At 45.8% G+C, this 26,202-nt stretch overlaps 1 protein-coding gene across 16 annotated transcripts in view; it reads right to left on the minus strand.

Moving 5' to 3' along the window:
• arvcfb (ARVCF delta catenin family member b) overlaps positions 1-26,202 on the minus strand; it is a 215,336-nt gene that overhangs the window by 83,683 nt on the left and 105,451 nt on the right. Inside the window, exon 1 of one of the 16 annotated variants that reach the window (XM_035639708.2) lies at positions 24,879-25,113. The exons of the other annotated variants lie outside the window; for them this stretch is intronic. Coding sequence (XP_035495601.2) covers positions 24,879-24,899 — 21 coding nt within the window. The 5' untranslated portion in view covers positions 24,900-25,113. Of the gene's footprint in view, positions 1-24,878; positions 25,114-26,202 lie in introns of those variants that run through there. 16 annotated transcript variants of the gene reach the window in all.

The following is a 26,202-nucleotide window of genomic DNA, read 5'->3' on the forward strand; positions in this document are numbered from 1 at the left end:
TGAATAAGTGCATTATATAAACTAACAGTTTGATGCCATTTTAGTATTTACTGTTGTCTGCTGTGTGGGTTTTTTTCCACATTCAAGAAGTGTCCTTTCTTGGATAAAATAAAAGAAGAAAGGGCGTGCTTAGAGTCAGACTGCTTGTATTAACTGATGAAAATTTTGCCATGTTCAGTAAAATAGAAAATTGAGAGGGCAACGCATTGTTATGCATTGACTCGTTGACAGGATAATTGTAATCGAATCGAATCGTGAGAAGAGTGAAGATTCACACCCCTAAAGAAAACGTCCATTGGAATTTAGAGGATGTAGGACTTTACATTATATTTTATTCAGGAAAAGCCCTTAACTTGACACTGAGACAAGTTGTAAATTAAATGTTATAAAAGCTAGAATGTCAAATGACTGAAAAGAGTGGTGCGCCCTGGTAGCCTCGCGGTTAAGATGTACTCCATATAACATTCTTAAAGGTGACATATTATGCTCATATTCAGGTTCATACTTTTAATTTGTGTGACCACTTGAAAAGGTTTACATGCTCTAATGTTCAGAAACGGCATCAGCTTTCACATATTGCCCATTCCTGCAGCTCCGTTTTCACAGTTTGTGGGCTGGCAGGCTCCACAGATACATACATTTATGTGCACAAACACTGAAAAAGTGATTGTGGCATAATGTGTCACCTTTAAGTGGATGTCCAGCCCCTTTCTTGTTTTAATGTCTATACTCTGTCACTAGCATCTAATTAGTCCAGATATATCATCAAACTGAGGTATCAAAACAAATTGTAAATAAAATGCTGATATTTTGTTGGCAACATTTCTTACTGTTATCCCTATTTCAGCAGCAGCTCCGATATACATTTCTATATTGTGTATTTCTTCACCTTAGTTTGAGGAATAGTTTGAGGAATATGAACATGTTCTTCTGCAAACTGCTTTTTTCTATTGAACAAAAGTTGTCATATTTCTCAAAGGTTTGATGCTATCAGTGCTTTGCTGACTCTTTTGCCCCACAATGAGCTCCACCTTTAAGTATAGTATAGGAATCTGAACATACAGTTTTGAAACCAGGTTCACACCTTTTAATTAGTAGCAAAAATAAAGCTGAGCTTCAATACCCAGCCTCATATATTGTATAGTAATAATTTGGACCTGGGTTGCAAATATTATTGATTACAACAAAGATATTTTAAAATCAGCTTGACTTTTAAAAGTCAAATGAGACAATACAAGCAAGAAAGCCAATCATTTGCAACAAATGATTCCATGAACACAGTTTCCTTTTGTCAATTTTTGCAGGTTTACATGAGGACAACTTTGCGTCTCACTCCTACTCAACCTCAGTGAGCAGAAATGAATCTGCACGTCTAAGTCTGAACACAGTGGGTGGGAGCCTTTAGTTACTTTCAGGCTGGGACAACAGAGACCTGTCAGATAGCCACCCGGTCGCGCATCAGAGTCACCTTCCTTCCTCATACACACATACGCAACATGCTCACAGTCTTGGCCTGACCCCTGTGCAGTGACTAACAGGATTTCGCTGCGAAGACATGCCAGCAATCATTACATGGCTCTTGCACAATTAATCCTCTAGCAAAGATCGTCTGGCGAACCACGGGTCGTCCAATTTCCCATCAGCCCCTTCTGTTTCTACCACCTGCCCTGACAGAATCAGAATCATTCAAGTTCAAAAAAGAGTGAGCGCGTGAGAGCGTATAGTGCACTAGTGTGACCCATAAAAAGGACTGTGAACCTTGGCCGTGTGATCCAAACATCCGGCCAAAACAAGGCTTGCTTGTGGGATGAGGCAGAGGCAAAGGGGAAGTCAAGTACAGGAAGGGGAACCACAGAGGCTGACAATGCATGGCAAAGGCCCAAAACAGCAGGCTCTCCCAGGGTTAAATAAGTTGAATGGGGGGTATTCAGTCACATCCAATGCCGGCCCAGCCCAGCAGGCCTCATCTCAGTTACAGTCGGGGAAGAGGTCCCAGCTCTCTTGAATCATTGGAAATCCAACTGACCTGGTGCCGGGAAGTGTGGTGGAGATCTTTGTCTATTTGTGCAAGCTTCCATTCTAAATATTCTTCTAGTCAGCAGTATGAACGGGGTAAAGCGCACACAAACACACACACACAAATAACTGTAGGGGAGAGGCCCCAAGCCCTGATGATGCAGCTTGGAACGATGGGACCTTAATCTCTTTGTCTCTGGTGACTGATCCTAGACCAAATCTGGGCTCCTCTCCCTCTATCATCTCTTTCACGCTTGGCCTCCCTGTTTCAGACCGCCGCCATCATTTCCCACCCTGGTCCTGCTTTTTTCTGCCTCTTCCCAGAAGCCTCCGTCTACTCAACCCCCTACGCCACCCTCCGCCTGACGGCCCTTTTGTTCCTTCGCACCAGCGCCTAGAGACGGGACAAAACTCGAGTGAGTGTGCGCGCTTGACAGGCTCAAACCCTCAAAGACGGCGGCCACCTCCAAGTCTCACAACAAACTGCTCAGCCAAAAGAAACCCTGTAGCTAAAGCTTGATTGCTTCCCGACAGGGCATCAGGGACCACATTTTCTCACTGCGACTGCCTATCCGGCGACAGATGGAAACCCCCAGGTCGACCCTCTGCAACGCCCAACACCACCTTGACCTCAGGAAAAGACTGTTATTCCCATTCAAATTGGCCGGGAGATGTTTTGAAACAGCGGGTAATTTCTTACATATGCTGTCAATTATACACACAAACAAGCTTACACACATGGAGTCACACGCCACAAATGTTTTCCTCGCAATTTAAGGCCCAAGAGTCAGATTTGGCCGTCAAGCACGCAGATCGTCACTGTCAACACTGAAGTCCTGGCAGCACTTAGCAACTTGAGCAGTAGGAACATAAATAAGTTATGCAGGTTTTTTTAGCATGAGTGGGGGGGATAAATAAAAAACAAAAGGAGGAGAAACCACTTGGAGCCTGCAGAGTAAGACTAAAACAATGAGGCTTGAGGAGGGGGCAGTCTAATGGCTGGGGTTTGATTATTTGGACAGCGGGTGCGGCCATGAGAGAGAAAGAGAGAGAGTATAAACAGAATTTAGAGGTGTAGAGGGAGATTAGCGGTAGCTGGCCATGGTCGACGGGTGGTGGGCGGGGTGCGGGGCGGGTGAGTTTACCGTGGTGGTGTTACTCAGGGTTCCCGGAGGGTAAGTTGTTTGCAGTGCCCCTCCCCTCGGCCCCTGGATATCCCTGTCAACATGACTCTGTCAGAGGAACGGTGATCGGAGGGGTGGATAGCTAAAGTGCACGGAGGAGGCTGTGAGACCGGCTTTGCCAGAAGCTCAGTTCATGTGAGGTCTACCGGAGATTTACGGAGTTGGAAAGGGAACATATGTCCCACTTCCTTTCAGGCCACCACTTATTGTTCCCCCTGACACCCTTTCTCAAAAAACTGTCTGCATGCGTAGCCGCAGGGTCTCCCATTTAGCAGGAATTTACCCCCCCCGCCTTCCATGTCTCCATCTCCATGGAGGATACTAACCGGAAAGTCTCTGAGGAAAGATACTAAATGTCGTCCTTTGGGACTAGGACAAAGGAGCGTTTAGGGGATTCTCGAGCAAGAAGAGGGCAAATGTCATCAAAACGCCCATATTTCTTTGCATGAGCTCAGAGTTCACACACTGGGTTATGTCAAGAATTCTGAAACTGACCCGATGAACTTGTTTGGCATAATCTATGCTATTACTGATCCATGACCAAACTGTATAAAAGTCTACACTACCCCTGCAGAGGTAAAAGAAGGGAAGTGAAAAATATAACTGCATTCACTGAAAGTTAGGAGTTAGGACACTTGGGCTGAACTAAACTACTCCTCATTTTGACAAGGAACCCCGAACCTACTTAAAGAGCCCCAGCACCCAAAAACACCTTGGCCATCACCAGAAGTCTGCTCTGAAAAAACAGTCCTTGAACACAATGATAAAACCTTGCAGAGCTAATGCCATTCATCACAATAACTGCGACTGCTTTTCAAAAATGTACGCATTCAAATATGATTAACCCCCCAAGGTAAGGACATTTTTACGGCCTTGTGCCAGCCGCTTGGTAAAGGATTGGGCTCATTTTGCGGGCAATGGCATGGCGTCAGAGCCGGAGGCGGAGGACAGGTCGAACTGCGCAATGTAGAAATCTGCGCCAATTTACTGCTAACCTTCAGCGGCATGCGATATAAGGTGAAGCCGGATGTATATGTGCCTCATAGAGGACCCAATGTGCAGGTGGATAAATCCATCAGGAGGCCTAAGCCACGGCTCAGTTACTTTATTTATTATTCCCCCACGCGTCAGATGAAACGAAATGTGATATTACATCTCCTCCGCCCTTCCCTGCTCACTTTCGCACTGCATGTGTGTGTAAGTCTGTGAGTACTTAAGCGCGTGTGCATAAATACATACATCAGGTCGGCAGCAGAGTCCTCTCTGTCGGAGTGCTTCCATGTGGACAAAACACATTTTCAAGTGGATATTTTCCAAAGTGACTGATTTATTCCAAGGGGGCAAATGCATGTTTTTAACCCTTTAAAACAACCCGCTGTTAAATCATGTGTAGTCTGTAAACCGCTCTGTTTTAAACACTGCTGATACAACATTGAATTCAGAAGGTCGATACAAACAAAAACCTTTTTTCGAAGTATACGCTGAATAAGTCTCACCAATCAGTCACTATAGTATTGATTACTATGTGGTTAACTTTGAATTAGACCATGCTGACTATCTAAATTATAATTAATTTGAAATCAAAAGATGTATTTGGCACTATATTGAACTATAGAGAATTATGGTTCAGGACTATTTTGTTTCTTTTATGATTATATTCAGTAGTCTTCCTCCTGTTTCTGCCTTTGTTAGGTTCTTGTTATCCCCATGTTTGTGTTTATTCAGTTTTTACCTCTTGAATTATTTTTCGTAGTTAGATTCCTGGTGTCTGCACTTCCTGTTTCCCTGTCTCTCGTCTGTTCACTTTACTTTCTTCCAGTGTCTCCTGCCCCTGCGATGGTCTGCACCTGTTCCTGCTGTGTCTCACCTGTGTTCAATTTGCCCTGCCCACTTTTTGTGTATTGAGGCTTTGTGCTCCCAGTCCGTGTCAGTTTCCTCAGTGATAACTGTCTTAACATCCTAATGTAAAAATATGACCACTATTATAATTTTATTAATACTGTATTAGCTGGATGTTTTTTAAAAAAAAAGGTTGACCCCCCCCCCAAAACAGCTAGATCCGTTAGATAATGACTGGTCAGAGGCCTGGAGCTGTCACACTCGGTCCCTCAGAGTCTGAGTTATGCCTCCCATACACTAGACGACTTTGAGAAGACACTGAAAAGACTTTTAAAAGACTTCAGTCTGACATCCTCTCACATCTAAAGACAATTTGTCATTAGTCAAAGAGTTTTTAGTCGCAGTCTAGCCACCAGCAGCTTTAAAACACAAGGTGTCTAGTGTGTGTGCAATGGTCTGCACAGAAAATATAAGCCAACAAGAAAAAGAGAAGACGCAGCAGAATGTGGATACGACGGGAGTAGATGATGCAACATCGCATGGAGACTCGGGTGAAGCCTCCAACGATGCGGTTTCGAAACTGCCTGGTTGCTCTGTCCCCTACAATGGAAAATGTGTCCACGACAGTGGAATTGCTTGAAAGTCGTAAGGTGTAAGGCCGGCATGAGTTGGAGCCAGAACTGAGGCGGACTGTTCAACACATCAAATCTGTGGGTCAACCAGAGTACACGAACAACATGCCCTCCGCATCACTCCAAAACAAAGACAGAGCTCCTTCTCATCCAGCAATGCTGCAAGGGGGAAAACCTTCTGTCGGAGTCTGCACAAAGAGCATTTTAATGACGAGGCTCTTAATAGCGATAAACATGAGTATAAGAGAAAGGGGGCAAGGCCACCATTGCTGCACATTATGTATTCCACTGCCTCTTGAAGACTTAAACAGGGCTCAATTGGATCTGAAACAGAATCTGTATTGGTTTGCTACAGATGACATTGTGTTGCAGTTAAGGTTTTTTGATCAAAGATTAATCGTGCCGCGGAAAAAACATCTAATTTGCAAGCTGATGGAGACGGGTCTACCTGGTTTCCTGTGAATATTGAGTAGGGGATGGAACTACAGAGAGACAATAGATGCGTCCCCATATACTGGTGCCGCTGGTGCCGTTTGCGCGCCGATCTGTGTGTGAGGCTGAGCGAGCAAGAGCGAGTCTTTTAAGCTCACTTTCAAAGCTGCAAGCTGATCATGAATATTTAAATCTAGGCAGATATCTGAAATATAGTTTTGGTACCGTGCCCCTTTTTTTTTTTGCATTCTAAATTAGCAGAGAGTACGTTTTCAGCAAGAGCCCGGGTATAAAAATAAATAGCGTCTTAGAAGCTGTGGCTCATTCACTATGAAGTGTGGTTTTCATTCCAAACATTCGTCAGATTAATTAAAAAATATCAAAAAAACTGCATTTTGAATGATCAGAAGGGGCCTCCAGACTGTATATGTTTTGTATGCAGAGAAAGCCTTTTGGTCCGGGTGCAAAATGGAAAGGTGCCTGGTGCACTGCTGCATGAGGAGGATGGGCGGACGGGTGGGGGTGGAATTTTTTGGGGGTTTGTTTGTTTGTTTTACGGTGGGTGGGGCAACTTTGAATCCCACTGTCTACTCACTGTCTAATAGAGCAATTCCCAAGCTCCCCGAGGTGTTAGATATGAAAGGGCATCTCTTTTCTCAAGTCAAGTGTTAGCGCTGCTTAAATTTTACATCTCCGCCATGCACTATTCATGCTCTGGGTCTGTGTTGTGTTGCTCTGCAGGTGGTGAGGAGGAAGAGGAGGATGCAGATGAAATATGGATTATCTCCTCTCAGTGTCTGGCTAAGCCCCACTTTGCTGGCACCGCTGCTTTTCAATGTAGCTCCCCTCCCACTCAGCCAGCCAGCTGCAGGCCCTAGCATCTGTCTGCAAACCCCCCGCCCAGCCTTTAATCAAGCAAACACACACACGCACACACACACACACACACACACACACACGCACACACACACACACACACACACACACACACACACACACACATAACTCTATCCACCCCCCCAGTTCTTCATCAGCTGCTGTTCAGTACAACAGGAAATGCTGACTTCTGAATATTTACTGTTAGTACCCAGTAAACAGAATCCTGACCCAAAATGGCTGTTTAGCTGAGAGAGGAACAATGACGACCCGCAGACCCCAAACTGTCCCGTTGAGAGATAGGTGACAGATATCATCCAAACCGGGGTGAAGACACGCTGACTCCCTGCAGGAAGGAAGTCTCAGCCCAACCGCTTCACAGTCCCCTGGGACATCAGCCAGAGATGTTTCTAATCCTTAACCCACACAGCTCCACATCAGTCATTCACTCAGCCGCTAGATATCACCTTTCCTATACTCACGCTGTGGATTTACATTTTACAACTGAGATGTTATACTCAACATTGATAAAGAGATGGTTGGCAGAACAGGAGACACAAACAGTCAGACCATCATGCAAACTCATGCTGACAATAAAATCAAACGGCAATGCCAAAATGATTGCAATCTTATATGGTTTACACACCAACTTATTGGTTCAATTTATTTGACCGACCATAGTTGCTGTGATTATTCGGATTGCAGTTTAACCTTAAATAACGACTTTAGAAAATCTTGTTGGGTCCCCAGATTACTTTATTCTGGTGAGAACGATGGCCCAAAACTATGAAAAGTTGTAATAAACCACACTGATCCTTTAAGGGATAAAACCCCTTTTTCTGAAAATTTCTCCTCTGAAATAACATTAATTCGTCAAATCCACATTTCAAAGACCATTAACGTTATATCTGATTACTTTAGGTCAAGTAACATTAACGGTTGATTAATCGATTAGTTGTTTGGTCCATAAAATGGTGAAAAATGTCAATCGTGTTTCCCAAAATATTCACATTTAATAGGCGGAAATTAGAGAATTTTGACTTCTTTTGTCATAAATACTACTTGAACCGATTAATGAATTATCAAAACAGTTGGCGATAATTTTAGTAGTCGATTACTAATCGATTAATCAATTAACTGTTTCAGCTGTAGATTACTTTTTCAATTGTTTTCCTGAATAACTCATTCATTATCTATACTTAATTTAATTTTCGTCTATAAAACATGAAAAAACAGTAACCAGTCCAAAACCGTAAGATATTCAATTTACTAAGAAAAGCTAATTGTCACATTTGAGAAGCTGGAACCAGAAAAAGTTCGGACATTTTTTTCTTGAGAAATAACTGAAATGACTTATTGAAATCAAAATAGCTGCCAATTAAATTTCCTCCGATCGACTCTAATCTGGATCATTTTGCTCCTCCAGGACCTTGATCCCCCACCCTGATCCTTTCTACCAGTTTAACCCTGGGGCCAAGGAAATATTAATTATGCAAAGAACAACAGTCATCATAGCACACTTCTTCGGTGAGTGACGCTTCAGGCTGGTCCATAACCTGAAGGAGTGGCTGTAACGAGCTGCAGATTGAGGCCACTGCGCCTCCCTGTCTACAGCTGTCATTGTCAGAACACTGAGGAGCTGTGTGTGTGTGTGTTTTCTGTTTCAGTCTGACAGAGGACGTCCACGGCGAGCCAGCCATCTGATTTCCCCCAATTCCAATGCCGCCACTCTTAATCGGTTTAGCCTCATCTCCCTCTATACATTGACGAAATACGACAAAACACTGAGATATTTTCCAGAGTTGTTGTTTTTCAGACGCTGTTTAAGCAAAACATGAGACCGGGATTCAGTGTGTTAATCAATCTAGTGTACTTATGGTTCGATGTATGTATGAACTTGTACTTTTCAGTTAAAATCATCTATCTATTTAAAAGGCACAGTGAACTACAATAAAACGCAGTTGCGAATGTGAAACTGTTATTCTACCAAGTCAGTAAGATATGACAACTCACACTTATGGCCAGCGTGTGGGTGAAAGACAATATCCTTCACCTCAGGTATGTGGGTATATTGTTTGAATGGTCAGCGGGGCACTGCTGACACTGCTGGCGAACTGAGCGTATAGACGGGAAGGAAACACGGGTGGTTGTCACTTTCCTGCTGTCTGACCACGGTGGAATCCAACCCCACCCTGGGTAACTGAATCCTTGAAGAGAGGCTGGTGCAGTTCTGCAGAACATATACAACTCTTGCACTCACTCATTATTGTAATAATGGCAGCTTTTTTCAATGCAAAGAGATAATCCATTGTCTCGGGAAAAACGACTGACGGTTGCAATTAACCCAATGGCTCATTACCCAGGAACGCCAGAAAAAGAATTTACCATCGCAACAAAACAACACGACGGTAGAACTGCTGACATTTCGATCCTATTTCAGTACAAATCAACGGACTGTGCAAAGTGAGAAAAACTCCCGAGGGCACGGTGCTGCGCTGTGTGCCGACCCGCCGGGACAACCGCGTCCTCTCTCCTGTAAGAAAGCAAACTTTAATGAGCAGCCTCCTCTGACTCGCCGTGTGCAGCCCAGGCAGAGGTTCAGTGAGGCCGCACCATCCGGGAGGTTACCTCTGCTATTGCCTCTGCACCCGGCTGGTAGGGGCTGCTTGGTGTGTGTGTGTGTGTGTGTGTGTGTGTGTGTGTGTGTAGAAGTGTAGGGCTAGCAGAGGCCCACGCTCTGGCCCACACAGAGAGAGTGGGGTCCGCTCAAGGGGGAGCGGGCCCCTGTCTGGAAGCTCAAAATAGAGCAAAGGGTGTGAGATGACTGCAGCCAGACTGTGAGGGAGTGGAGAGCTTTCGTCAGTAGCTGGGTTTGGCGGGAGGAGGGGGGAGAGGCACTCGACGACTATCGCGCTGGGTTCTGCGGCATGTTTGTAGAGCCCAGAAATAACCCACTGCGATGACGAATCAGGACCCAGACACATATAAGGTGCATACATTCAAGTCCTCTATGTTTAGAAGAGGACTGACTGGAATATATAGTCCAAAACAGCATTTATAGTCAGAAACTAATACAGCATAAATCCTGAACTTGTTTGAGGTGTGTCAGCAGCTCCTTAAAGCAGGGTGAGGCAGCTTTCACAGTAGGTTTTTACAGACTGAGACTCCACAAGCTGCTAAGTAAAACCACACTGGAATTAGCTAAGAAAATATAACGACAGCTAGTGTACTGTGTCACTGTGAATATTAAAGAACAAATTAACACTAGACCACTATTGTAACTTTTAAGATTAAACACCATAGAAGCATAAAGGCTAACATTGGGATCAACCAATTCAATTGATAATGGGTGTGTTAGATTTAAAGAAGTGGTGCGAACGATCAGGCATTGACAAAAGGTAAACTACTGGACGGTAACAGAATTTTCCAAAAAATCCTTAAGAAGAAAGGGATGTACGGCACACAATCGCAAGTAAATCTTTCTCTGGGAAAAAGCAGAATGTCACCACGGGGCTTTTTGTCAGCTTCTTACACTGCAAGAATGGAGCCACATATGCAAGTTTCTCTAAAGGTCCTTGTCAGCTTTTTTCAATACAGGATCGCGGAGGTTACAAAAGCTCTGCGTAGGAACTGACTTCCCAGGGCTGGACCGACACCGGCAGCGTCAACGACCCGAACGGGCTTACATCCTGTGCTTTTGTGCCTCTAGCGTTTTGTCCTCTTCCTTTATGCATTCAGCAGGAATGTGAACTTCACACACACAAAAGCTGGTCGCTGTGACAAAATGTATTGAAAAAGCTCACATATGGACAATTTCAGTCATTAGAAGTGAAGCAACGAGCTGTAAACCAGTGAAATGACTGTTAGTTTCCTCTCTCTCAAAATCCACCTATATGATAGAGGCTCAGATGGTTTCTGAGTTCTTGCCTTGGATTTTTTTTTTTAACCTTCAAATCAAACATATATATCTTGACATTACACTGAGCAGATTTGAAAAAAAAGCCAATCCTCATCTAAACCCCTTCCTCATCCACAGGGGTAAGAGGGTTTGCCAACAAAGCTGGCAGGCGAGCTTTTGGCTCAACACCTGACTCCTCCAGTCCGCATCAGCTCGGCCAGGCGGGCGGCTCCGGATAATCAGAACAAGTTCACGTTCGACGGCTGAGTTAGAAACACGGAGAGAGAGCGAGAGAGAGAGAAAGAGACAAGCCTGATGCCAGAGGGCCTCACACCATCTCCTCTACCTGAGACCTCCCCAGACTTCACTTGCGATTACTCGGAGTATCTGCACACTGTGCGGGGGCCGAGGCCACCTGCGCACGGCGGAGCATCGCCCTCTCGCAAAGACTGGCAGGGGTGCGAGGCCCTTGGCAATGTCGGCAAATAAATAAGATGTGTAACAATTGTCTTACGTCTAAATCAGCACGCCGCATGCCCGCTCATTTCATTAGGCTGAAATTCTGACGGAGACAAAGAGAGACAAGACAGGGCCACGGGCACTGCGTGCCAGGGAGCGCTTATATAGATAGCAGACTGGGACCGTCCAATAACAAAATGAGCACCCAATCGTATTTTCAATCCCTGGAAGCACTGAGGTTGTGTTTTTCTCCTCAATCAGAGCAGACTTTTATCCAACCACTGAACTGCTGTGCGCAGATCCACGGCTCGCTGGAATGCCCCAGTCACGGTGAATATTTCATATGAAGCCCATTGTTGCCCGCCCCGCTGGGGCCTCAGCGAACGGCCCGATGAGGGAGAAAAACGAGTGGAGCAGATTCCACAGACCAAAGCCCATTAGTCCACCGGCCTCGGGAAGGAACCAGGCAATATTTCAAAAATGATGAAAACAACTCTTTCGGGCCAGTGATGTAGTGAACAAAGACTGAAGAGGGATGATATCTGAAGACCTCGGCTCAACCTGTGGAATGTATCAGACAGGGAACGGCATGTTCCACATTACGATCGGAGGATGCGACAAGAGAACTGTATGAAACCCCCCCCCCCGCGAATGATTCTACCCACACATGGGCAGAAAAAGATGACTCACTGTTTACACATTACTCACTGTGTCGTGTAATAAGAAGCACAAAATCCCCCCCCCCCCCCCCCCCATTCCAAAAGCCACAAAAACACAACACGCAAAGATATTCTTTCCAGATTTGATGCCTGCACGAACTTTACGTCTAACCAGAAGAGTTGCGCCGTGTCATCAACAGCAGTCGTTTGTGCTACAGCCTGTAATACAAACACGGGCCAAACTGTTCCATGTCAAAGCAACCTTTTAATTAAAGAACAAACGTGTCACCGACTCGATAATGAAGACGAGAGCAAACAGTGCTAAAAGACTGCGGATTTCAATCTAAATACAGCAAACTAAACTCATGTTCACTGTAACAACAGTTTGAAACCAACAAATGAAAAATCTATACTTACAACGTGAAATAAAGAGTACAGCAAAACAGAAAACATAGAATCATCAACACGTGAACTTGAACTTGTGAGCCATGCAATGGTTCGCCCTGGCCTGTTCCGTGCCACTTAAAATTTCAGACACAGTCCACAGCTGAGAAACGGAAAGCCAAACTAGACATGAGGACATCAGGTAGTCTGGGAAACAGACGCTGCTGAATCACCAGCCGCTACTGTGTTTAGTATCGTCGGGGAAGGAGCGCTCAGAACGACCGCTTTAACCGCCTTGCTGCTTGGCAATCCATCACACCGCAGAAGCAACACAATGATATCTGGCACGGGCAGAGAGCAGGTGAGAAGCCCCGAGTGTGTCAACCCTGAGATGAGCGAAAGTCTGGCCCTGTTCACACCTGGCATTGGCGTCCGTTCTCAGAGATCCCATCACAAGAGGACAGCTCTACGTTTGTCTGCAGGTGTGACCACTGGATCTCACTTCACTGGATCTCACTTCCATACTCATGTTGTTTTTAGTCAGCTCGGAGCCAATCCCAGCTGACATTGGACAAAAGGCAGGGTACACCTTGGACAGGTCGCCAGCCCATACCTGTTGGCCCTGTGTAACCAAACCCCAATCTGGACTGTAGGAGGAAGCCAGAGTAGCCTGAGAAAACCCACGCAGACACATGGAGAACATGCAAACTCCACACAGAACGGCCCTAGTTGGTTGCTTGCTTGGTTGCTTGGTTGCTTGCTTAACTCCAACCGGGATTCATACCAAGAACCGCAGATATTTTTATATAAAATCAATATGTGGCGTTCTATATGTGATGGTGGCCACAAATGTATGGGCACTGAGAAGTGTAAAAATACTGTTGGTTCATTATGATAATGTAGCCGGTCAGAGGACGTCAGCTGAGTAGGTGATCTCTGTTCTTGTAAAAGTCATGGATTCATCATCAGCTCAAAATAACATCTATACACTACCTGTATAACACTGTGACTGTGGACGTTAAGGCAACAACTGTCAGTTTCCCTAACCCTAAAACATTCATCATTACTGTAATAATCCCTGAAAATGAATAAAAACATCCGTGAGAAGCCTTAGACACAAGAATCTGATCTGTTTGAGTGGGGACAACTGTAGTACAGCTCATGAGACCGTAGGTTTTTAGAACGGGAAAAAAATATTTTTTAACATATGCTGCTGTTTCTATATTTGAATTTAATACGTTAAACATTAAAAAAGACAGGGAAAAAAACTTTACAGTCAGTTTTAACCTGAACATGTTTTCTGACTGCAAATCAACAAAATCATTGGGCATACAGCCTATAGGTCTGTAAGTAAACATATGTCTTAGCCGTTTGATTTCATCCTCTGCTGCAGCCGGCGCCTCGTACCCGTCAGGCTACAGCTGAATAAATACATGTATAAATTCAATCTAACAAACAGTAGGATTCCAGCTTTTTCATCCATTAAAGAAATGAAAGTCTGCTAAACAATGAGTGAGTGGAGCGCACTGAATAAAATGGAATAGTGTTAAGTTATTGATTCTTTTCTGCTACCCAAGCGGCCGTGCTTTTCAAAGATAAATGTCCATTGTTGCACAAAAATATTTCCAGCTCAGCTTGATTAAAATGGAGGCTCTGCCCTCAGAGCTCCATTGATGATGGCTTTTTTTTTTTCATTCACATCACACACACTTAACTCAGACTCAACCGGACTAACGCTGATCAGTTGCTCTGGAACAGAAAACTCAAGAGTTTCCTGTCTCAGCGTTGGTAAACTCAGAGGTTAAGGCCATGAGTTGAAACCCTACCAGCACCCAAACCCAAAGAGGAGTGTCCGATGACCAACAACATGGACATGGTGGATCTCCTGTGTGTGTGTGTATTTGTGCGTTTCAAAGGTCAAACAGCTACAGGGGTGCGACAAATGGCACTTCTACACTGCACACCCAAAAGAGGAGCCCTGTGGAGAGCGGACTGCTATTCTCTCCCGAAGAGACAAGGGCTTCAAATTCCTAACATGTTGCGGAGATTAGAAAGCAATTCCGCGGAATTCCGAGCTCCATATGGCGACAAGGTGCTCACATCTTCCCCCCTGATCGAAGTTTGTTTTCCTTGCCAGGAGTTCCGGCACTTGTTATGACGCCAAAATAAAGATTAAGCAACAGAGGGGGAGTGAAGAGGAGGCCAAGCAGTGTGCAGTGAAACAAAGCGGTGAGGGAGAGTTTTGGGGGGCTGGTGGTAAGGGTCATGGATCACATGGATCATGAGTCATTTAAGGTATTAGACCACACGGATCATGACTCATCCCAGTTTTACCCAATTACCTCTATAGACAATACACAGTGAGTCAGCCTTTGGCCACTTTCGATGAATGGACGCTGGAGTTCCCGGCCCAACACGCAGTGAATCCAGGGAATAAGCAGTAAGCTCAGAAAATATGCAAATCTCTTGGGTTTTACTGGAAAAGCCCCCCCCCCCCCCCACCCCTACCTACCCTTCACTGCAATCTATACAGGACATTTTCACCTGTACGTGTGCTCAGCAATGTCGAAGTCGAGTGTTTACTGATCTACCTTAGTTGGGTGTACAGTAGCAGCATCAGTAACGGCATTAACAAACACAAACAAAAGATAAACCATTGAGATTTTTCCGGAAAACAACATCTAAATAGATCATCCTCACATTCATCCTTGCATTAGGGTGCCACAGTCTGACGGATTAGTCTGTGTAACTGTCTGAGTGCATGGCTGTAAAATTTCACCACACACGCATCATCACTGCGGGATGCCCGTTTGACATCGAGGGGCCTAAAAAGTGGCTTGAGAGAGACATCATTCCTCTGGGGCCACAGCCCTACGAGTGGCCGTCACCGAACCAAAAGCAGTTTGTTGCATCGCCAAGACTCTTGGGTGTGCTTATTCAGGCTCTAGAGATATTGAGAGAACGAAAAAACACATCGCTGACTGATTCGCACTCCAACAGCCCCATGAGCGAGGCACGTTCCAGAGGCATGCAATAATTAAGGCAGCTCTGCCTGCCATGGGGGGGGGGGGGGGGGGAAGATCCATGGGCAGCATTTATAATACTGGTGTTTGCCAGTGAGCAGGGGACATAGGATACAGATAGTAAATATGCATGGTGAAGACAGGTGGATTAATCCAGACTGAAGGCATCATATATGTATATATATATATATATATATATATATATCTACACACATATTATTTTTTTTTATCCCCAGGGGACAGGAATGTGTCTAGTCAGAGAGGCGGTGAAGTCCGGCCGTGGCAGATTTCGCACGCTCCTCTGAGAGCGAACAGGAGCTTTCAGGAACCACAGAGAGGCTGACCCACTTTAGATCCTCGCTGCACAATACTGCGAGCGCTGCAGCCAGCAAAGTTGACAAGCTCCGCCAAGTGTACAAGGAATTCACACACAGGAGCATCGGTGACTCGGCGTCCACACTGCACACAAACAGAGAAACGCGCAGACTCTGTGTTGTAAATATATAGCGAACAAACTTTGGTTTTTTTTAAACTCCATTCTGCAGACTTCGGCTGCTCCTTGGAGAGGTTACCTGCAGTGAAAAGGGAAAAAGTTTTCCACCTGCTCGAGACACTGCAGACCTCTGCGCCCCTTCAACCCAAAAGCCTGAGCTGTATGTCTACATTTGACTTTAAAAACAAAACCTGAGAGATCAGGTGCTATAAAGTGGCACAATACAGCCAAGGTTTGGGAATCCATGCACTCAGGGAAGAAAGCACATTCAAAGTAGTGAGGACTTCTCAGAGTGTACAGCTGTGGCAGAGCAGAGGCAGGAGCGTTGGGCCGAGAGGAAAAGTTAATTGGGTCTGTTGGTGTGCGCTGGAGAGGGAAGACAGGAGTCTCGTTCGCCACAGAGAGCGGGGTACAGCAGCAGCGTGTGGCCCCGAGGATCCAGGGTGGGAGGACTGGGAACACCAAGCCAGTCCTGCCGCCTGCGAGCCTCAGATTGCGCTTGCCGAGCGTGGACAGAAGGCCTGTAATTTCAGATCGGCCTCACGCGCACGTGCCCACTGTGATTTCCACACCACAATGTGGCAGGGGACACAACAGCTTTTCCTCTGAAGAACGTCCCGCATGTTTAGTATTCAACTCTCAGCCCCCTTGCTGCGATGGCCATATTTCAGAGAGATTGGTTGGAATAATTTCTTGACTCTTTGGAGAATGCAAGGCAATTTGTCATTGCTAATATGGCGGGAACACGAGCACATTTGCATATTCATTAAAATTTTGTAATGAATTACTTAGGGCTGAAAAAATCAGAATCAAATCATTGGTGAAACTGACATATTTGTTGACATAAATTTTGGAAAGTCGCAGCCAGTTGATTGACAGGGCTAAGGCTGTTTAACCCTTGTAAATAATACTGTAATAACAATCCGTTGGGTTGGGCCATACAGTATATATACTACATATATTGCACACTGTGAAATTACATTACTTTTTCCAATTGGAAATATCTATCTCTTTTATATCCCTGTCTGTAATAGGACATTAAAGTCAAAGTGACAAGCAATGGTAATATTAAAAGGATTTTCCGTCGTCAAATTGGTTTATCAGATTTTTAATTATGGCAATCATCAACTTTCAAATTTCATTAGTCTATTACCAGCTTTTGAGTTAAACCAGGCATCCGTGTAGCTTGGTTGGCCACTGGCCTAAAAGAATAACATGAGGCCATTAATGTAAGTATAGTTCTCAGGGTGTATTGTAACTTGTCAGCTAGCAAATGTAGGTGCCTTTGTGTGTATAGTCACTGAAATGGGCCTTTGCCCACCAGGGTGTGCGATTACATCTGTGTCAGGATACACTCAAAGTTCCAGTTTTTCTGTAGAAAGCTCATTTCTGCAGGGAATTACAGAAGGCAGAAAAGCACTCAGCACACTTCACATTCATCACCATTAGCAGTACACGACCACAACAAGGCCTTGTTAAAGGCACAACATGAGTGGCATGAGAACATGGCGGATCAAGGAAAGGAGGTGCAACTCAATCTGGCCGCCCGTGACTTTCCGGCTGCCTCAATTCACACCAGTGTTTCAGGGACATGGGGCTTAAAGGAGCGCAGATAAGTGACGCGGGGCGAGCGGTGGAGGCGGGTTATGGCTATAGGAGCAGAGTGAGGAATGAGCGCTCCCATTTGAGCATTCGCGTCTGGAATGTAGCTGCTCCATGACCCCAAAAACACTCCCTGTGCTCCCTTGTGGCCTGAACAACGGAGGCTGCAGCTGGCCAGTCCTTCACAGGAACTTACCCCCACACACTGCCCCCCCCCCCCACACAAACGACACTCAGCCAGATTCAAGAGAGACAGAGCACAAAACAGACGGAGAGTGGGTTTTATTGGATTAAGCCTCTCTTAACTGTACTAGAATATGATGGAAAGAATTTGGGAATTCAAGGAGGTCTGTGTCAACAGGCCTTGTTTGCTTTGCAGGGTTTAGTGCAATCTTTTCCACACATCCTAAATCTGAGGAGGTAAAAAAGAAACGAAAATAACACATGCCTTAGTGTAGCTCCCGATCAACCAGTGTGTTGAAATGAGAACTTCTCTGAATCTCGAAGGACATGGGGGAAATAGTTTGGTTGCCAACGGCAACTAAGAACAGCCATAGGGAAATAAATATGCGAGATATGTGAGTGTCATGGTTATGGTGGCGAATGTGTAGTTATGGAAAAGATAGGCTTTGATTCTTCAGCACTGGGTATGTAATAGAGGCAATGTACTCGTCGCCATCCATTTTCAGAGCTGTATGTTTCTTTCTTCTTCTTTCTTCACAGATGAAAACCACTGACAACAGCAGACGTACGGAGACGGGAGCTATTTGTGTCACCGTCTGACTTATGTGCACAAAGCACAAATAATGTGAGAAAAAATAGGTATTATAGTGAGTCAGGAGCTACAGTAGACACAGCCCTTCACCGTCAGGTGAGTGTATTTTTACCTAATAAAGCAAAAATGTCATTTCATCAAAATATTATTTAAAAAAAATTGTTCTGAAAGCAGGGTACTATGGCTGTAAAAAAAAGAAATGGGAGCACTTTTGAGAAAACTGGTTTGTTTGGTTTTGCTTTCTCTGTGCTCATTCTGCGTATCCCAGTGTGATTTCCCCTCTGAACACACAGAAAGTTAATCTGAACTGTGTTTCATGTGCCGGCCAGCGACTCGATCTCAATGACACGGCACCATTCTCTCCAACTTTCTGTTTTCCCCTCTTCAGAAAAAAAGCTGTGATGTCCTATTAGCAAACTAAAAGCTTGCTTGGCTGGAGCCGCGGGACACTGGCAGCTCTGAAAAGGCCTAAACAACGGGGCTGTACACCCTCCGGCCCAGCGTACAGTGTTAAGTACAGCACCTTTCTCCGATGGCTGGCACCTGTCCCTCCGTATCCGCAGACCTGGCTGGCACAGATCGACACTGCACCACGCTCCACTTCACAGCCTATTACACATTCCGAGCAAATTAAATATGAGGGGGTGTGATGAGCCAAGGTGGTATTTTCGTGGAGCCCCAGCAGCCAGCGCAGGCCACGCATGCGGTTAGAAGTTCATTAGACAACTCAATAGAGCCGTGTGGAATGCGCGAGGAGGCGCATCACTCCATTGTTCCCTGGTGGCTCCTCTGGGAATGGGCTACGGGGGAACGCATATTAAGAGAAGATGAGATGAGATGAGCAACAATGCCGTGCCGTCACACGTAATGGCACTTGACAGCCATCCCAGAGTCTGGATGCCTCTGTTGTAGAAACCATTGAACTGTACAAACTGTTGTCTGAGGGGAGAATTGGCAGCAATCCTGGGAATGCCAGGAACTTGTTTAACTTTCCCAATTTTAAGAGGTTGTGTTCCTGGTTTGGCTGAACTCTGGCCACTGGTTACCATAATGTTTGTGTGCAGGCAAGATTGAGGCCAGAGCTGGGCCAGCTGTGTAACAAGGGCCGTTGTGGCGCCAGCGCCGGTCAGCTTACTGTGGTCTGGACTTTCCCTCTCACTCTTTCCTCTTCTATCATTCCCTTCTATTTTTCTCCCTGGACCAAAGCCATCAGCAGTTACAGCAACTATTATGCGTTGCGGGGTTCAGACCAGCATTCTGATGAAGCGCCAGACCTCTTCAGCGCACTTCAACCGTCAGTGGGTCAGCAACGGCCGGTCCTCACCTCAAACTCCCTACAGGCATTTGTTACTGAGCTCTGTCAGCAAAACATGGGTCTACTACGATTAGATACATGCTGATTAGCCAATATTAGCCTTTTTTTTTAATGACAAAGAGGCCAGACAACAGAATCAAAGTCAAGACCTAGATACATCAGACCTAGCAGCATTGTTGCTTTACTGAAGCAATGCCTCTCCACTTTGATTAGACATTTATCATTGTCACCGTTCATTTTTGTAGTTGGTAACGAAAAAAAGCTGGCTTTCCAAAGCCCTCGGGACTGAGGCGAATCCTCGCGGCGACGCCTAAATAAACACGATGTGTCAAGCGAACTCCTCGCACTGCCACATGTCAGTGTAATCTGAACGGTCAGTCGGCACTGATGGAGGCCTACTAAAGAGCTGTCAGGGGCGATCATTAATCCCAAAAGGCAGCATGAGACAGATGGCACGATGATGGAGGATCGATGCGCTCCGCCGGCATCCCGACTGCATCCAGCGGCAGGCCCAGAGGCAGGAAGTGGGCTAATCCCTCAAAAGAAAGTTCCAGACTAAACACGCAAGAGAGGCCTGAGTCCCCCCAGCCCCCACGGCTGCACTGCGTGCGCTGCCTAGTACAATGTAGATGGTACTGGAGGGGGTTAAAAAGAGAAGGAGGGAGGCGTTTGTTCCTGCGTTTCTGGTTGAGGGAAGCTTTATGAGGACTTTGACCTTCCCCCTGAGGGCCCCTCTAAGAGGTCCTCAGCTGCAGGACAGAGGAGGAGGAGCCTGGATGAACGATGCATAACCAGTTCTTTTTAAAAAGACCCCAGAACTAGATCCCTCTCCGACTGAAGGGTACCAGTGTCATAAACCTTCGCTGCACAGTCTTCATTGAGTCTTGACAGACTCATGTTCCGTTCACGATAAATGTGGAAATTCTTCTGCTTTGTCTAAGGCAAAGTGTCTTTCTTAACACAAGCAAGGCTTCTTGTTGGCTTCCAGCTGCAGATATGAAGGTGTTTATTGGACACGGGGAAACCATGAATCCCACTCCCTTACAAACAGGGTTACCCCACGTCTGTGGCCTGAAGACAAAAAGTGAACAAATAAGCCTGGGATCCAATTGATGTTCCTGCGTAGCCTTAAGCGTGTGTGTGTGTGTGCGCGTCTGTGTGCGTGGGGGGGGGGGGGGGGGGGTTGGACTGATACTGTGTCTACAGCTCACCTCTGGAGGATTTACTGTATTTGGCGGCAGGAGGAACAGAAAACACTTGCCCTCTGAAGTACATTAAAAGTACAAAATGTAACCCGGGGGAAACACAATGTGCTTTTTTCAAAGATGTTCATTAAATAATAAGCAGGCATACAGGCCTCATACTCTCTGCAGCCTGCACCCTCGATAGCAGGCCTGCTGTAAAGCTGAATAGGTAAAAAAAGAACAAAAACATAACAGCTCCAGCAAGATAATAAGCTGCCATCTCATTAATGCGCAGCTTTGTCTCCCCCAGTGCTGTTTCCAAACATAGCAGTATGAGAGCATCCATCTCCCGCACCCCCCTCCAGCCTTCCAATTTACTGCTACTCACCTTTTTTCTTAAATTCCATCAGCGTGATGATGAAAGCTGAGAGAGCATTATGGTCCTCTCCAGTGGTCAGAGATGTGGGCCTGCCTCGGTCACACTCTCCCTGCCAGCCAAATGGGTTAGGACAGAAGAAAGTGGGGAGCCAAGGTTCGGGGGGTGGTGGGTCTGTAGTGCCAATAGTTGAGTGGCATAGATCGTTGGTGCTCCACAGAACACAACCACAGAGCAAACACCAAAAACTTACAATATACAATACACTCTCCTATGTATAGTAAAGTGCCATACCCTCTGCAATTAATTTTTTCTCAGAAATTGAATATATTGTCCATAAATATGTGTTCATATATGTATAATCACCTGCAACAAAGAGCTGATGTTTAAGTATAGTTACATGAGGTGGACCCGACCTCCGTGTAAGTCGCCGTGTTTGCTACGTCATGTTGAATACAGTCGTTGCGCAAAGCGCTCCAGAATATGACGCATTCGCGTGGAATTTTGGACTCAGCGGTGCGCCGCCATAAAGTAAAAATTCATGAGTCGCTTCTGTAGCTGACCTGCTCAAACTGTATAGAGGTGTTCTCAACTGAACAAGACATCCAATTAACAGCAGTCAGCGAACCAGTAAAGATACTGACAAAGAAGTAGGAGCCATGCAGCAAAGACTCTATTCCAAAGACTCACCGCTTCTTCTTCAGGCTTCAACATTCACTAACTCCATCACCCAACAGAAAGAAAAATATTATTTGATGAATAATTTACTCAAAGTTGAGGAAAGTTTGCCAAAAAAGTCAGTAATCAGTTTGAATTAACAAACTGATTATAACAAATAAAATCCTATTCTGCAGCCCTAAACTGTTTGTCTAGAGAATGTCTAGAGAACTAAACACTGGATATTGAAAACGACAAGTAATAATAAGCAAAACTAAGCTTTTTCGCCAACATACATCATCTGTTTGGTACTACTACTATGTGGTGTCTTGCCATGGGTCGAGAGCACCCATGAGAGCGGTATGGGAAGCATGGGGAGAATGGCCAGGATGGACAGGCTGTGTGATAGGAAGGCCATCTGGTATCACCAGTCACCAGGCTCGTACCACCATATGATCATGCCTCTTCCAAGACTCTCTCCCCTTCGAGACACATCCGCACTCATTACCCGCGCCCCCCCGCCCCGCCCCTATACACTGATGCACTCTCCACGGCTATTGACCGCTCATATGTTTCCGGTCATTGGCATTATTCTTGTATGACCTCCACCACCCAAAAAACAATGGGACTCCTCATGCTCTAAATGTCTTCAAATATTGATCTGCACATCTTCCGCAGTCACACGAGAGGAGCCTGAGGAAAGGAATTCGGAAGAATACACACACGCACGGTCGAGTTGTCAGACAAAAACCAACCCAGCAGAAAGAAGAAGAAGAAAAAAAGATGGGGAGAAATTTGACGGCTTTTTAATTTTAGAAGGGAATCAAACGGCATCGCAGAAGAAGGAGAAAGCTCAGTTGCAGCAGCTGAAAAGCCCTTCTCGCTGTCAGGCATCTGGCAGTAACCCCGCAGTCTGAAGACGAGACCTTCTTTAGTCTTTGGCTGAATCGCCGATGAATTATTTTTGCTAATCAGACGGGTCCTTCTGTAGCTCGAGGAGGAAAAGTGAAGTCAGGTTTCTGATAGACCTTGGCAAGATGATGACTCCTGGATTATTCATAATGTTTTCCTTTCTCCCATGCAAAAAATCCGTTCTTCTATTTTGCATGAGCGGAAGACGCCGCGGCCCCTTGCAACTCAATTCACGAGATTAGGGCACAACCCCCGCTGGTGTAAAGATTTAAAATAAAGGCCAGTTTATATTTAACTCAGACGTGGTCTGGTTCCCCCACTAATTGAGGGATGCAGTAATCTGCATTTACTTACAGTAAGCTCTGCTGCAGCATTAACATGGGGTCAAGGCAGAGCAGCATCTCTCTCTCTCTCATTGCTTCTTGCTTTCTACGTTCTTAGCATTTAAAAAAAAAAAAACGGACTTAAAGTGATTGGATAAGCTATGGGACACACATATATCCTATATGGTACAGAGGATCACTGCATAAAGCGGCAGCTGTAAAAGTTTCCAATGACAACTCAACTCTTGCTCTGTAATGTTCTCGGAGGCCCGATAGCAAGGAGAATGAAAAGCAAAACAAGAGCATGGACTCTGAAATCGATCCATCTGCGGCTTAGGCGCGACTTGGACACATGTTGACCCCTGGTCTCCTTCAGCACTGCCCGAGCAGGTGCTTCCGAGCTGCGGAATGTTGGATGCTGAGGTTGAAAAGGTCACTGCCCCGAAGCATGCCAACCATCTCAGACATACGGTCTTTGACCCACTTCGGGATTTTTTTGGGGGGAGGACACGCTCTCAGGTTGTGGACATGCGTTTCATCGCGTTCACTTAATCCAAGTCAACAGATTCCGACGGGGGCAACATTTGCTCTGCTTTCGATCCGTCAGCGCGCACTCGGGAGTGCAGCCTTCAAACTTATCAAAACCCAGAGATGGAAAGAACGAGAGAGTGTGAGGGGGAGACGTACGGGTGTCTCATTATCATCATTTTGGCGGAGGCTCCTCGAGTTATCGGGTGGCGCCCGTCCAGGCCGGTGATTGCTAATGTTTTATTGTCAGGGCAAGGTGGAGAGCTGACAGAATGTTTCTGTCTGCCAAACAGGGGTTTGGTAACTCCACCCCTCTCCGCCTGGTGGAGGAGAGCAACGCTGATGAGGAGTTGACCTTATTCAATCAGTTTTCTTTTCTCCCCCCCCCCTTCCACTTTCCTTCTTTCGTTTTGGATATCTGTCTTCCCTTTTTTTGTGCATCTGAGTGCTGCCAAGCTTGGCGGTGAAAAGAGCGCTGTGATGGTGTAGGCTGCCTGTGGATGCACTTCAAACACAGGGAACGCTTCCAGTAACGTACGCACGCCATGCCTTGGTACACACACGCACGCACACACACACAGACACAGTATCACGCTCGCAGGAGCTAACAAAAGCACATTCCTGCGGTATCTGTGCAAGTCAAAGACAAAGGGGGTTTAATGCCATGTCTCTCACACAACTGGCACCACAGCTCCGGCTGTAAATCCTGTCCCGGGGCTCATTCAAAGCCTCGCAGGCGATGATCAGGGGCAAACTTTGCATTCTTCGCCCGCCTTGTCCCATGATCACACCTCATCGTTCTATAGGTTGGTCCCGAGCCCATTGATGTGTCCAGCAACTCATAAGTTACAGCCCTGCTTTGCTGCAAAACGCACACACACACACACACACACACACACACAGACACACACAAACCCAGGACCACCAGTGAACGCATCTCATGGTCATGACCATTTCAGCATGAACTGTAAATACATGGTCCTCATTGTATCGGATTTCTGGGCATGCATTCAACACGCACACGCACACGCACACATACTGCACATCCATACGTCCATACGTGCGCACCCGCCATACGGGACACGCACTATCCTCCTGAAGGATGGACGGGGAAACAATCTGCAGTAAGATTGCAACAAAGAGTGTGGGGAGGAGGATAAAAAATTTAAAAAAATGAAAAGCCTTCACCGAAATCCAAACAATGGGGAATCAATTAGGAGGAGGAGGAGAGAGACGAGATGGAGATACGGTGAGAGGAGAGACAGAGAGGGGGGGGGGGGGGGAGACCGGCAGAGCCACAGCAACACTAACCTGCTTCACTTCAGCAGGCATGGTCCAAAAATCTCTCCCTTCGTTTCCCAGGAAAAAAGAGGAAAAGGCTCCCGGGGAGATGCGCGACAACTATTTCCAGCCTCTCGGGAAAAAGTTCTCCTGTCCGCCTCCTCTCCTCCACCGCACGTTGTCCTGGTGTGTGAGCGCAGAGAGGCAGCGGGCTCAGACGCGGGCGGCCATCCTCTCCGCGGATGTGTCGAGCCGCACGGAGTTACGCGGAGCAACGGAGCCGGCGCGGGGGCGCGCCCCCTTTCAAAATAAAAGCGCGCGCGCGCGCTCGCGAAACACTTTAAAGGGAGAGTTCGGTGATTTTGAAGTGGGGTCGTATGAGTTACTCGTGCAAAGTTAATATGTCCCCTCGTGGAGACGGTGATCAGCCATGTCATTCAACGGAGTTTTGGAGGAGAAGTGGAAGTAGCGTAAGTCGGAGTCGCACTGTTGCAGAGGGGACCGCCGAAAGACGTCTTTTTTCGCCACATTTTTAAACGTTACCCAAAAATAAAAATATCAGTTCAATTTTGAACAGATTGAACAGAATTGAACAGATGTTAGAAATATCTGTTCAATTTTACGCTGAAGGACGTAGTTTTTCACTTCTTCAGTTTGCTGACAGACATCCGTTTAAGTTTGCACTAATCTTTTCGAGCGTACTTTGGCCATGTATTGCTCCGTACATTAAACGGATATATCTTTTCTTAGGTAACGTTTTAAAATGTGGCGAAAAAGACGTTTTTCGGTGGACTGTGACTTGCGCTACTTCCATTTCCCCTCCAAAATGAAATGCCATCGCTGATCACCATCTCCATAAGGTGACGTAATAACTATGCATAAGTAACTCATACAACCTCACTTCGAAATCACTGAACTATCCCTTTAACGATGTGTCGATTGACAACTACTTTTGAAATTCGAAACCACCAGCAAGTTGTAGGTCGAGATTATGAGAGAAAAATTCTCCAATAAGGGTTATATTGGGTATATTGGTTACATATATTTTTCATTTTATTTTTATTTTTTTCATGTCTTGAGATTAAGAGGGTTGGCCAATCCACAACACCTGTTACACAAGATACCCTAGCAAAGACAGCACATAAAAAGGTAAACATATTGTAGCGGTTGTAGTAGATAATGGTGCATTTTATGGACGTAAACATTATATTGCTGACAATAAAAGCTTCCCTGTTGCATCTTGGAACTTTGAACGTGCATGTTTAATACTGAGCAGTCAAACTTTTAGAGAAAGGATTAATGCACTGCCGAAAAACACAGCGTTTTAGGGAGAAAGATAACGAGAAGGATAACA

This window comes from Scophthalmus maximus, chromosome 3 (assembly GCF_022379125.1).
Source record: "Scophthalmus maximus strain ysfricsl-2021 chromosome 3, ASM2237912v1, whole genome shotgun sequence".
Lineage (NCBI taxonomy): Eukaryota > Metazoa > Chordata > Actinopteri > Pleuronectiformes > Scophthalmidae > Scophthalmus > Scophthalmus maximus.